General features: G+C 35.8%; 3 protein-coding genes across 3 annotated transcripts; 2 read left to right on the top strand and 1 right to left on the bottom strand.

Moving 5' to 3' along the window:
• Nucleotides 1–1,439: 1,439 nt before the first annotated feature.
• On the top strand, nucleotides 1,440–2,430 carry LOC111449830 (geranyl diphosphate phosphohydrolase-like). The gene is made up of 2 exons (XM_023089887.1): nucleotides 1,440–1,665; nucleotides 1,949–2,430. Exons 1-2 carry the CDS (start codon nucleotides 1,482–1,484, stop codon nucleotides 2,239–2,241), a joined length of 477 nt encoding a protein of 158 aa, XP_022945655.1. The 5' UTR covers nucleotides 1,440–1,481; the 3' UTR covers nucleotides 2,242–2,430.
• Nucleotides 2,431–4,107: 1,677 nt separating this feature from the next.
• Nucleotides 4,108–5,336, top strand: LOC111449765 (protein MIZU-KUSSEI 1-like). The gene has a single exon (XM_023089801.1). It carries the CDS (start codon nucleotides 4,417–4,419, stop codon nucleotides 5,158–5,160), a length of 744 nt encoding a protein of 247 aa, XP_022945569.1. The 5' UTR covers nucleotides 4,108–4,416; the 3' UTR covers nucleotides 5,161–5,336.
• Nucleotides 5,337–11,009: 5,673 nt separating this feature from the next.
• Nucleotides 11,010–13,273, bottom strand: LOC111449330 (piriformospora indica-insensitive protein 2-like). The gene is made up of 2 exons (XM_023089179.1): nucleotides 12,470–13,273; nucleotides 11,010–12,378 (listed from the first exon to the last, which is right to left on the bottom strand). The coding sequence occupies exons 1-2, from the start codon at nucleotides 12,665–12,667 to the stop codon at nucleotides 11,173–11,175; spliced, it is 1,404 nt and encodes a 467-aa protein (XP_022944947.1). The 5' UTR covers nucleotides 12,668–13,273; the 3' UTR covers nucleotides 11,010–11,172.
• Nucleotides 13,274–13,281: the final 8 nt, after the last annotated feature.

Below are 13,281 nucleotides of genomic sequence, written 5' to 3'. Positions count from 1 at the left end.
ATATATATATATATATATATATATATATATATATATATATATATATATATATATATATTTAATTTATTTTATTATTTTTTATTTTTTGGGATGAAACAAAAAAAATAAAAGCAGGAGGTCTTATAGGAGATGAAAAGGACATTGATGTGATTTATTTGGATATGGTGCAAGGGATGTGAATGCCCATAATGTAATACAACCAGGCACACAGCCAACCACCCAATAAAACTATTAAATATATCTATCTTATTTAAAATGATTTATTCCACTCAAATATATAATGATTTATTCTTAAAATTTTAAAATAATTATTAACATTATTGCTAAATAAATTCTAAACTCTACCATCTATAATATACTAATAAAATTAAAATATTTAAAATTATTTTTTAATAATAATTAAGTATTGATTAAACATAAATATTTTTTATTTATCTGAAATTTTAGAATTAAAGTCAAATATGATGGGTATGAATTGAATGCTAGTAATTTAGTATGGCTACGCCAACTGAATGGACAAGAGAAGGATCAACAATGACGGCCGCCATATTGCAGGTGGAAATGCTACATTTAATCTCGGGTTAAATGCGTGGTTAAGATTAGATTTGATTTAGTTATACCAGATTTAGTTATATCTAATTTGATTAGTCCGGATTCTGTATCGAGAGATTTCTCCCTCCATTCCGAGACTTTCTTTATTATTTTTTACTCCTTTAAAAAATTCAAATATAAAAAATTAATGGTATGATCGTTATCTAGCGATTTAGATCTTATGAATATTTGATTTGTGGATGAAAATATAGTGCAGTAAATATAATTTTACACTCAAGAACAGAAAGTAAATCTAGAGTATAAATGTGGTTTCGTAGCAATATAAAAAATAAAACTTTATAATTTAATAAGTAAGACTTTTAAAGCCTAATTAGCCCAAATTATTGGAGGAGAAAGAGAAATACCAACTTATTATTACTGTCAACCGTCTATTGACACGTTATGATTTATCTTGAAACTTTTGAATGTTCATGAGTATTTTTGAAGCATAGTATTAACGGTATATATATATATATATATATTTTTTTTTTTTTTAAGTTTTAATAGAGTACTCAATTTTCACCCAAAACTAACTATAATTATATTTTTTCGATTTTTTTTTTAATTTAAGGGATTATAGAAACTTCAGAAAGTTTGTTTCATTAACTTATTTTTTAAAAAAATATATTGTTTCATTAAACCAAATAACTTATTTAGAAAGAAAAAAAAAAGAATAAAATAAAAACTCCCGAAAATGGACGTAAGTATACATAAAAATTCATTATGGAAATTTAATTTTATTTATTAATAGTACTTTAATTATACTACAATCAACTGTACAGAAAAACCCCGAATTTTCGCTCCACCTTCGTCAGCCACGGCGGCGCTGCGGCCTATAAATACCTCCTCATCCATAACCTTACCTCCAAACACAAAACCCATCTTCAAATATGGGGTCTGAGGTCCAACAGATTAACGGCACAAAAACGAAGACATTGGTGGTGGCGCCTCCGCCATCGCCGCAAGTAGCAGTGGCGATTTGCTTGTTGAGAGATAAATCGGTGCTAATGGGGCGTCGACTTGTATCGATTGGCAACTCTAAATATTCTCTCCCAAGTGGCCATCTTGAATTTGGTTCGTTTTTCTATCTCATTGTTGTTAGAAATCACGACTGTCCACTTTGAGCATAAGCTCTCGTGGCTTTGCTTTGGGATTTCTTAAAAAGCCTCGTATCAATGGAGTTAGTATTCCTCACTTATAAACTCATGATCATTTCTTAAATCAACTGATGTGGGACTTCCATCCTCCAACGATTGTGTCTAAATACTAACATATCTCTACGTATATTGTCCACTTTGAATATAAGCACTCGTAACTTCACTTATAAACTTGTGACACTGATTTTTTTGGTTTTTAGGTGAGAATTTTGAAGAATGTGCTGCAAGAGAGATGAAGGAAGAGACGGGGCTGGATATTGAGAAGGTTGAGTTTTTGAAAGTGACCAATAATTTGTTTATGGACCAACCAACGCCGGCTCACTATGTGGTGGTGTTCGTGCGGGCGGTGTTGGCTGATCCCATGCAAACGCCGCTCAATCTTGAGCCTGACAAATGTGGTGGCTGGGATTGGTATGAATGGGATAGTCTGCCCCAACCACTCTTTGGTCCCATCAAAGCAATGGTTATGGAGGGCTTCAATCCTTTCACGTAATAACGAGCTAGGCACGGTCGAGCTGGGTTGGATCAAGATGTATTAGTCGTCAACATGGAAACGAAAAGGGAGATAAGAACAAAAAGCTTTTTTCTTAATTGATATCGGTTTATAATAGTAATTAATGTGTTGTTTGAAGAACTTTAACTCATCTGAGTTACGATTGTTAGACGAACACGACTCTCCACAATAGTATGATATTGTCCACTTTGAGCATAAGCTCTCATGGCTTTGCTTTGGGCTTCCCCAAAAGGCCTCATACCAATGGAGTTAGTATTCCTCACTTATAAACTCATGATCACACCCTAAATTAGTCGATGTGGGACTTCCATCATCCAACAACGATAACGTTTATACAGCCATACAAGCTAATAATACGGTATCAATATACAACTAGACACAAAACCCAGTAGATTTCATTATGATTTTACAACGATTAAAGAATTCATCCAAACTTAGAAGGGACGTGTTTGTGTGGGTTCGAAATAAGTCAACTTCTAAAGATGGAGAGACAACAAAGTTGAATACTTGTATAAAAGTCAAAACATATATGGTCACCTTAATTGGAGGGTAACAATCCCATGCCATAAAGACACTAAATTGATAGTTTAAAACTAAAACAAACAACTCAGTCTCGTTTCTCGTACTTTTTGTGAGATCTCGTATCAGTTAAAGAGGAGAATAAAACATTCTTTATAATAGCGTAAAAACCTCTCCTTAAAAGATGCGTTTTAAAACCGTGAGGTGCAATATCTGCTAGTGGTGGGTTTGGGCTGTTACAAATGGTATCAAAGTCAGACACGGAGCGGTATGGCAGCGAGGACACTGGGCTTTCAAGGGAGGTGGATTGTGAGATCCCACATCGGTTGGAGAGGAGAACGAAGCATTCCTTATAAGAGTATAGAAACCTCTCCCTAACACACGGTTTTGAAACCGTGAAGTTTATTTTTGTGGGCTGGGCCCATGGATCATTCTTTGTTGGGCCGTTTCTGTTTTGTATTAGAGTTACCCAAATGGGCCTGTAATATGGACTGTGAAGGAATGGTATGAGCCCATTAATATAAGTCAAGAAAATTGGAAGAAATTATTTAAAAAATAATTGGAATGAGTAGGTATTATTTATTTAAAGATATTGAAATATTTGTATAATAATAATAATAGTATTTTAATTGAACAACCCACGTGTTTGTAAAGCATGTGGGAATAGAGAGAGAGAGAGACAAAAATGGTTGGAAACCTAGGGATCAACAAATTAAATCCAATAAATTCCACATTTTTTTTCCAAATAATAATAATATTATTAATATTATTAATATTATTTAGTAAATAAAGAGAAATAGGTTGGTAGGGTATGCTATTTTCCAGCTTTTTAAAGCTTTTTTAATGTGTTTATTGGCTCAAGGCTTCCATTTTCTTTGTTTTTTTTCCTTTGACATTTTGACATTAACGACAGTGATTCTGAGCTGTTTGTCTCATGCAGTCTCAACATCTTTTTTTATTGTCTTTTTTTTTCGTTGCCAAATTAAACCAAATAAATATAACCATTAGTATTTGATAATCCCGACATTCTTCCCCTGATGTAAAATTAGTCTAAGCAAAACACACTTAACTATGAAGTTCCTGACTGAGTCACCAAGAAGAAAAGTATAGATTGTTGATATAGGCGGTAACTTTCATTTCCTTCCTTCTTATTCATTCTATTCTCGTGATTGCTCTCATTCAAATGTAGTGTTGCTCAAATCCACTGCTAGCAAATATTATCCATTTTGACCCGTTACGTATCGACATCAGCCACACAATTTTAAAACGTTATTCCCTTGAGAACCAATGTTATCGCTAGTAAATATGCAGAGGGAGACAGAACAGTACGCAATGTCTTGACAGCGCCAGGATCCATTTAACTCGGTGCGGGTCTTAACTAAACGTGGCATTGCCTTCCTATTAAATGTTGGGACTTGTGGCACTCAAATTTTCAAACCATCAAACCAAGACAGGCAAGGACTCCTGCAGCGCAGCCATTGTGGGCCGCCGCGGCGCCCTCCCACATCCTCTGTTCTGTTTTTCGAACCCATTCCTACAAATCTCTGACATTTCATCCAAACTGGACCACCCCCCCTTCTCTTTATATCTCACCATCATAATTCCAACCTCCTCCTCTCTCAAACCCCCACAACCATGTCCAACTCCCTCCATGATTCCTCCTCCTCCTTCTCCCGCCGGTATTTCACCTGGAAAAACAAGCCCCAAGAAGAACAACACCACCAAGAACCCTTGTCCTTCACTTTGTCCTCCCGTTTCAGCGAGGAAGACAAGCAAGACAGCCTCAAGAAACCAGAGAAGAAGAAACCATCTGCTTCTAAGCTCCGGACGGCTTTAACAGTCATCGGACGGATCCGGCCGACAACCAATCGCTCCCGGCTTGGCGGCCGGGTTGTCGGTACGCTATTTGGGTACCGACGAGGACATGTCTATTTCGCGTTACAAGAAGACCCAAAACAGAATCCGACGTTTTTAATTGAGCTATCGACGCCGACGAGTGTTCTGGTGCGGGAAATGGCATCTGGGTTGGTTCGAATCGCGCTGGAATGTGAGAGGAAAGCAGAGAGGAAGAAGAATTGTAAGTTAGTAGAGGAGGCGCTGTGGAGAACGTATTGTAATGGGAAGAAATGTGGGTATGCGAGTAGAAGGGAGTGTGGGGCGGAGGAGCAGAGGATTCTGAAGGCGGTGGAGCCGATCACGATGGGGGCAGGGGTATTGCCGGCGGCGGAGGGAAGTGGAAATGGGTCGGAGGGGGAATTGATGTACATGAGGGCGAGGTTTGAGCGGGTGATTGGGTCGAAGGATTCGGAAGCTTTTTACATGATGAGCCCTGATTGTAATGGAGGGCCTGAACTTAGTATTTACTTGCTTAGGATTTGAAGTTTGATCGATCCTTTGTTTGGTTGTTCTTGAGATGCCTGAATTTCTGGGAATCGTGCTTCTGGGGAATCAATGCATTGATGGAGCAAATGGGGTATTGATTTCGATGTATAGCTCTTTTTCTTTTTGTTCACATTGGTTGTTTGAGAATCAAAAATATTTCAAAGTTCTAAGCATTTCATCTCATAAATTTCAATCCAAGACGAGTGTTGTTCTGATGTTAATCAATCTATCACAACTCGTTTTGTCATCGTCTGAATATAAAAGAAGTTATGTATCTACTTACCGTCATTTTGCCCCTACTCGATAATTCTATAGATGGTTTTTTCTGACGTTTTCTAGAATCAGAAGGAACCACTATAGTTAGGATGTTTCATTCCCTTCGATTTTATCTTTTTTTGATTTGTAGGAAGTCGCACGGAGAGCTAGTGCTTGCCATCTAAGAATTGGTCCATGGATTTCATTGTTGTTCTAATGGTTGATATTACTTGTCGTGAGATTCTACATCATTCCTTAGAAGGGTGTAGAAACTTCTCTCTCTATCGTACACATTTTAAAACCATGAGACTGATGTCATATGTAATGGGTCAAAACGGATAATATCAGCTAGCGGTGAATTTGAGCTAAATGGTATCAAAACTAGACACCAGGTGATGTGTCTGTGAGGATGCTAAGTGTAACGGTCCAGATCCACCGCTAGTCTTCCCCTCAAGGCTTTAAAAGGCGTCTGCTAGGGGAAGGGGTTCCCGGGTTTCCACACCCTTATAAATGGGTGATTTGTTCTCTTCCCCAATCAACGTGGGACATCACAATCCACCTCCCTTCGGGGCCCACCGTCCTCGCTGACACTCTTTCCTTCCTCCAATCGGGTTTCCACACCCTTATAAATGGGTGGTTTGTTCTCCTCCCCAACCAATGTGGGACATCACACTGAGTCTTCAAAGGGGTAGATTGTGAGATCCTACGCGGTTGGAAAGAAGAACAAAATATTCCCGGTAAATGTACAGACAACGATACATAATGGGTTCAAGTGAACAATATTTATTACCGATAGACTTAACTATTACAGTTAGCGATCGTTGCTAATTAACAATAATGAAAGAAGAGAAGAATGTTGGGGAGGACATTGGCACAATGATAAGGAAAAAAAACACAATGAATTGGGAGGTGGGCATGTCTTCCAATTTTGATGAGTATCTCCTTAACTCTTCTTTTATCCTCTAATTTTGGTAGCACTCACTCACTCACTCGTGGCCCCTCGCCGTTAAAACGTACCTTTATCACACCCATCTTTCAACTTTGGGACCCAAACCCATTATGCTTTTCCAACGCAACCAATAAAAGAATCTTACTCGTCCTCGCACGTTTATGTAATTTCACATTCGACCTTTACCCAACCCACATTGATACTTAAACCAATGCTCGGATCCGAGATACACACACCCAAGTGCCCTATTAGATTTCTATACTTGACATGACACAGAACGTTCTTAAGCATCAGTAGAGTTTCTCAAACTCTACCTTCTTTCCTCTTTGCCTTCAATTACATCGGGAAAACGACTCGTAAGTCTGATTATGGTCATCCCTCGTCATTAGTAGTAATAGCCACCCCAGTACGTTTTTACTACTTCTCGAGCTCTAAGCCAAATATACCTAGCTCCGTTAGCCTTTACACGAGTACCTAGATGCTATATAGGATTAATTCTTACCCTTAACAAGGGGATTAAAAGTACTTCAAAAAAAAAATAGGAAAATAATTTTTTTTTTCAACCCTTTGAAAACTGGGGACGAAATGCAACCAAAGTCAAAGTAATAATTTTGGTATTTGTTATTATTTTATTTATTGTTAATTTAATACAAATATATTTCTTGAAAATAATTTAATATGGATAATTGGAGTTACTTTATTTAGTTAATACAAATATATATAAAATAATTTAATTGCCCACTAAACATATAAAATATATATATATATAGATATATATAATTTTTAAATATAATAATAAATTGCCTCCATTAAACCGCCTTTAAAATCTAATTATTGTGGACGGTAGCAATAAAAATCAACTAGTTGCTTAAAATAATTTGAGAAAGAGAAAATAATTCATATTCCACGTCATATTTTTAAATTATTAAAATTTGAGATATTAAATTATAAAATCAATTAAAATTGGGGAAAAAAAAGGAAAAGAAAAAGAAAAAGAAAAATACCCAAGCAAATATTAAATCCATAATAATGGGAGAAAAGCAACGAAACATTTATTATAAAGGTGTAGTTTTTAATCGTGAGGCTAACAACAACACGTAACAGGTCAAACCGGACAACTTTTGCTAGGGGTGGGTTTGGGTGGTTACAAATTGTATTCAGACACGGACACTGTGCTAACGAGAACGTTGGGTCAAAGGGGGTGGATTGTTAGATTCTATATAGGTTGGAGAAGGGAACGGAACATTCTTTACAAGGGTGTGAAAACTTCTTAGTCTCGAGCCTTGGAGATCCCTAGAATAATAGCTAGGGCGTGGCAGGTATGTTTAAACCGTTCACGTACCATTCTTTTTGTTGTCGCGTTGTTAAAGAGCTGAATTAATGAAGTTTGAATTATAAAGAATTGATCACGACAAACCAAATTCTTATTTCCTTTTTCTTTCACAAATTTTAAGTTCAACCATATGAAAAAGGTTGAAAATAATAAAAAAAAATTATATTAACTTCAAATTCCATACATATTGGAACAAAATGGTTACAATTGGCTCACTTTGTATACAGTATAAATTCATTATAATTCAAAGAAATGGAAGTAAAAAGGAACAACAAATGGTGTTTCAATTGGAAGGAACAGAGTCGACGACAGAGTTGTGCCTGTCGGAAGGAGCTGAAGGAGGAATCGGAATGTTTCTGGGGAGAAAGCTGAAGATTTCGCCGCCGTATCGGAACCCTGTCTTGTAATTGAGACTGACGTCGCCGGAATCCATCTCCGGTCCCGTCGGTTTCAGCGGCCGAGTTGCAGAGCAAAACCCAGAAAGAAGAAGCAGAGCAAGAACGACAATGGCGACTGGGTTGTTTAAAGAAGAAGAAGAAGCCATGGCTGATGAAGAGAGAAAATAATTTGCATGGGAAACATTCTTGTGTATTTATGCTACTTCCTGGTTCGAATAGATTGGGTGAATTGGGGCGGACTTAGAATTTAATATCCTACGAGTTATGTTATTTGATAGAGCTAAATGTGTAAAAGCGTGCAAAAACCGAGTCAAAACACTCGTTGATTAGCGGGTTTTGTTCTTGAAGAACAGGTTCGTTTGATTTTCGTAGGTAAACTCTAAATAAATTATAAGTCTTCGCTTAAAGTCCAATATGAGATGTATTGGTATTGTATTGCCTAACTTTTTTACCCTTTTTTGGGGGGCAATTTTCCAATGACCTCATGGTTGGACTTCTTTGATTTTTTCTAACCAAATTTCTTTGACTTTCGACCACTTCCCGCTCTTCATAAATGATGTTTGGATTAGCGGGTTCATCCTCGGAATCTGACCCACTCCATGAAAACTCATTGAATAGGTCAGATGGTGATGGCGGAAGAAGCCCTTACCTTGTCCTCACACTCGAGACTTACGCGAATAAGGGGGTTTGTATCAGCATTTCCAAACATAATAAAACATTTGAAAACGACATATACATTATAACTCTCTCATTTTATTTTTATTAGTTCAATTTTTTACGTTGGTTTCTGTCTATTAAATTTAATCTAAAACTTCAAGTTGTAGTCTAAAATCCCAGAAAATCGAACAATTAAGCTCAACGAAACATCGAAGTATTGATCGGTCTCTTGGTAGTTCAATTATTCTCCGTTATTCTTGTTGTGACATACATATCTTGATTGATAATTTAACTATCGAACGTAGAAATTTCTTATATTTATGTTTAAAAATGCTAATGAACGAGTCAATCAGAACATATTCAAAATTAGTTAAATTTTCACAATGGTTTTGAGGAAAATAAAAATAAAAACAAAATGTTTTTTATTTCCAAACATTTAGGAAAATATGGCATTGTTTTTTAAGGTTGACGTGGAAATTATTTTGCTTTATTTTCTTCACTAATGATGAAAAAATTAAAAATTCCAACGGTCGTCTTGGGGTTTGACGAATGCTTAGGAAGAAGACGACCTCTTCAGTCTTCACTCGTTTTCTGCGTTAAAATTCAAAGTCTGCGTTTTCTTTAATAAATATTTTAATTTTTTTTAATCATTTTAAAACATTTTAAAAATATTTCCATTTTTTCCAACATTTTTTTAAACATTTATCTTGTAGAATCTCAATTAATTTCTTTAAAACGTTTAGCAAAATAAATAAATAAATAAAGTATTATTAAATTATGTTTTTATTAATGGTTAATTTATGACTTCAAACTTAAATTTTTATATAGTTCACGAAAATTAAAAATATCTAATAATTCTCTGAACTTTTAATGTTATCTTTAAAATTTATAAAAATTTATATCCAACTTAAATTTATTAATTTCAAATTATCTGTAATTGTGTTAAATTATAAATTGGGTCACGGTGAGAACGGAACATTCCTGATAAGGGTGTGGAAAACTCTATCTAAGCAAATATATTTTAAAACCGTGAGACTAATGACAATACATAACAGGTCAAAGTGAACAATATTTGGTAGCGGTAGACTTGACAAAGCCCATTATAATAACAAAAAAATTGTTTTTATATTGATTTTTAGAAAAATAAAAATAAAATTGCTAAGATAGGCTTAAAAAAGACTGAATTTGCAGAAGGGGGAAAGTGGGGGTGTAGACGGAATAAAAAGGGGGCGTTACCGACCTTTTTATTGTCCATTCCACCCCTTTTCTTTTCTTTTATTCCAAACCAACCCCCTTTATTTACACTATTCTCATTTTCTACCCACCATTTTCTCCCCTCTTTCTTAAAATTATGCTAAGGTTTCAAATTCAGCTCACTATGCCTACAAATGGATAGAGATTTTTTTTGGGTATTAATGCAATTTATAAATATAGGCTCAATTATTTATCCTTTTATTTATTTATTTATTTATTTATTTTTGTACAATTTTATCACGGCCTACAAATTTAAAACTATAACTTTTTATTATTATTATTATTTAAAAGATAAATAACTGATATAATATAATTTTAAGTAGAGATTTTCGGGTGGGAAACTTCTCCATTCTTATCCTCACGAAATTCTTCATTTATTTGTGATAGGATCGGAGATTCTTCGACGAATTTGCGAGGATTGGATTCCGTGCAAGTAATTCTTTTTCATTTATTATTATTTTTAAAAATAATTATTTTAAATTTTCATCTTCCAATAGAATCTTTAATAATAAGTCGTAAAAAAATATATAATAAAATAATATATTTCATAAGCTATATATATATATATAATATTTTACTCGCATACTTTCTAAATTTATATTACAACATGGTCTTAATAATTAAAAAAATTTACAAAACAATATTTAGTTTAAATATTAGGGTCTCAAAAATATTTAGTTTAAATATTACATAGTCTCAAAATTAACTCCTCGTCTAAATGAGGAATCTCCTTCTTGTTTGGGCAGGGGCAGGTTAAAGTAATTTTTGTTTACAGTTATCTTTCTTTACAGTTTTAAACATAATTCAAGATTTGAAACGTCCTACATTTAGATCAGAAATATAATATCTTAATCGTTCAATGACAAAATTTTCATTTTAATATAAGATAATGAAAAAAATAATTTAGAATTATTATTAATCAAACTTTTCACTAAAAAAACATTTTTAATCAGTGAAAATCAAGTTGGATTTTTTACACATTCAAACGAGTTTTACATTCCAAAAAATTCAATTTTGAATAAATAAAAACGGTAATTTAGATAATCGGCAAATGAAAGTATTTACAAAGAAGGCAACCAATGGTAATTTCTTTTTCTTTTTTCCTCGAAAAATTATTTCATCCTTCCGACCGAACACTACTGCAAAGAAACCTTCTTGTTTCATCACAACCTCATGATTAGCAACATCATCGTTAATGTCTTCCCCACGAATTTCCACCAAAACCCTTCAACTCCAACCCAAGAACACCCGTTCGAGACAGCCACATTCCCATTTGAGAAGGGTTTTTCCGTCAATTTGATCACTGCTTCTTCCTCCTCCTCACATGGCTTCACTCCATATGGAGCACTGTTTGCCGTCACCATTCCCATGGGGTAACACAGATTCGGATTATCCCAGGCCCCGAATCTCCTTCCCATTTTCCCATAAAACTCTTCGGAGAATTTAAGGCCACCGGATAAATTGTTCCCGGACAGGTAAATCGCACTAACGAATGGCAGAGCTGCAAGTTCCGGCGAAGGGTTTCCGGTTAGATTGTTGCGGCTTAGTCCCAGAAACCTTAGTTTTTTTAATTCCGACAGTGAATCGGGAATGTCCCCAGTCAAACCCATGTCGGAGAGATCCAAAATCATCAAATTTCTTAGAGTTTTCCAGTTTATGTTCTTGAGTTCTCCGCCGATTGGGTTGTTGGATAAGATGATTTCTTCCAATGAATTCATCTTCTCAAACGACCATCTCAATCCGCCGTAGAAACTGTTGTTGCTGAGATCCAGAAGAGTTAAACTCCTCATATCACCGATTTCATCCGGCAAAACTCCACCCAATTTGTTGTCACTCAGATCAAGCTTCAAAAGGGAGCTTAAATTCCCCAAACATGGCGGCAAAGAACCCGACAGAAAATTTCTACTCAAATCCAAAATCAGCAGCTCGCTCAACCTGCCGAGATTTGGAGCAATTGGACCAGTGAGCGAGTTCCCAGAAAGAACCAGCCGTTTCAATCGGATCAAATCGCCGAAAGATTCTGGTATTTCGCCCACCAATCCATTCTGTAATAGAATCAAAGATTGCAGGTTTGGAAGACTCCCTAAACTGGCCGGAATTTTTCCGGTGAGGCCAGCGTTTGATCTGAACTCAAGAGATTCTAAACTTACGGCGAGATTCAGCCATTCTCCGGCTGGAATTGAAACAGAATTGTTCCTTGTAGCCGACACAAAGCAGCTGAAGAATGACAAAGTTTTAAGGTGTTTGAGTTCAAACAATTGCTGTCTGAAATGGGCATTTGGAGCACAAGCAAGCGAGTTCTCATGAGTTGGTCCAATGCTTAGTGCAGTGACATACCAGAGCCCATCGAAGATATCACAAGAAACCCCCTGAAAAAACATCCCAAAACAGAGTATCCCGTCGTTCTAAGTAGATTCCTCAAATGGGAAGCTCTAAAAGCAACGATTGAAGAAGAATTACCTGTATTGGAGTCCAACCACAAGGATCTGGGTAAAGATCTGAGCCATTCCATGAATTCCCCACAAAGCCCTGAATTGCAGAGAACAGAGCATCAAGCTCTGTTTTCTCCATTGGAGCAGCTTCTGCACCTTCTTGAGCATAACTCCAACTCCCCAAACACACAAACAATACAAACACCAAGAATCTCTTGTTCTCCATAACACAACCAAGAGCAAGAACAGAACGGAAAACAAAGATATCAGCAGAAGCTATGGAACAGAGAAACCTCAAAAACAGAGAGAAAGAAAGGAAACAGGGGAGGGTTAAGGAAAGCAGGATTCTCAAAAAGGGGGAAAAAGCAATAATAGTAATAACAATGATAAAGAACAGAGCGCCATAAAACTAGTGAAGAGGGCTTAAAGCTCCAACCCCGAGTGAAAGCGAAAGGTGGGGCTGCGTCCATTCCTTTGTATGCATTGGAATGCCATGGGTGTTGTATCAGAGCAAAATAATTTTCTGTTACAGAATTTAATAGGAAGGGGATAGGATGGGTAAAAGGGTGAAGTAAATGCGGCTGTAAAGGGCACCTTTTTGCTTTGTTTGTTGGGAAGAAGAAGAAGAAGGGAGGGATTTTGGGTAATGGGTTTTGTTTACATTTGGATTTTGAAGGGATTTATTAAGGACTTGGGGAAATGGACAAAGAGGCGTTTTAGGGTTCTTACAGGGTTGAGGAGGATGATTGCTTGGTCTTTAATGGCAGCACAGTTAGAGCTGGAAATTGCAGTTTTTTTTTTTTTTTTTTTTTTTTTTAAAATCAATTTGTTTTATTTTGG

Source organism: Cucurbita moschata, unplaced genomic scaffold, assembly GCF_002738365.1.
Source record: "Cucurbita moschata cultivar Rifu unplaced genomic scaffold, Cmos_1.0 Cmo_Scf00011, whole genome shotgun sequence".
In the NCBI taxonomy this organism is placed as follows: Eukaryota; Viridiplantae; Streptophyta; class Magnoliopsida; order Cucurbitales; family Cucurbitaceae; genus Cucurbita; species Cucurbita moschata.
The sequence above is the reverse complement of the archived record's forward strand: the minus strand, read 5'-3'. Positions and strand labels throughout refer to the sequence as shown.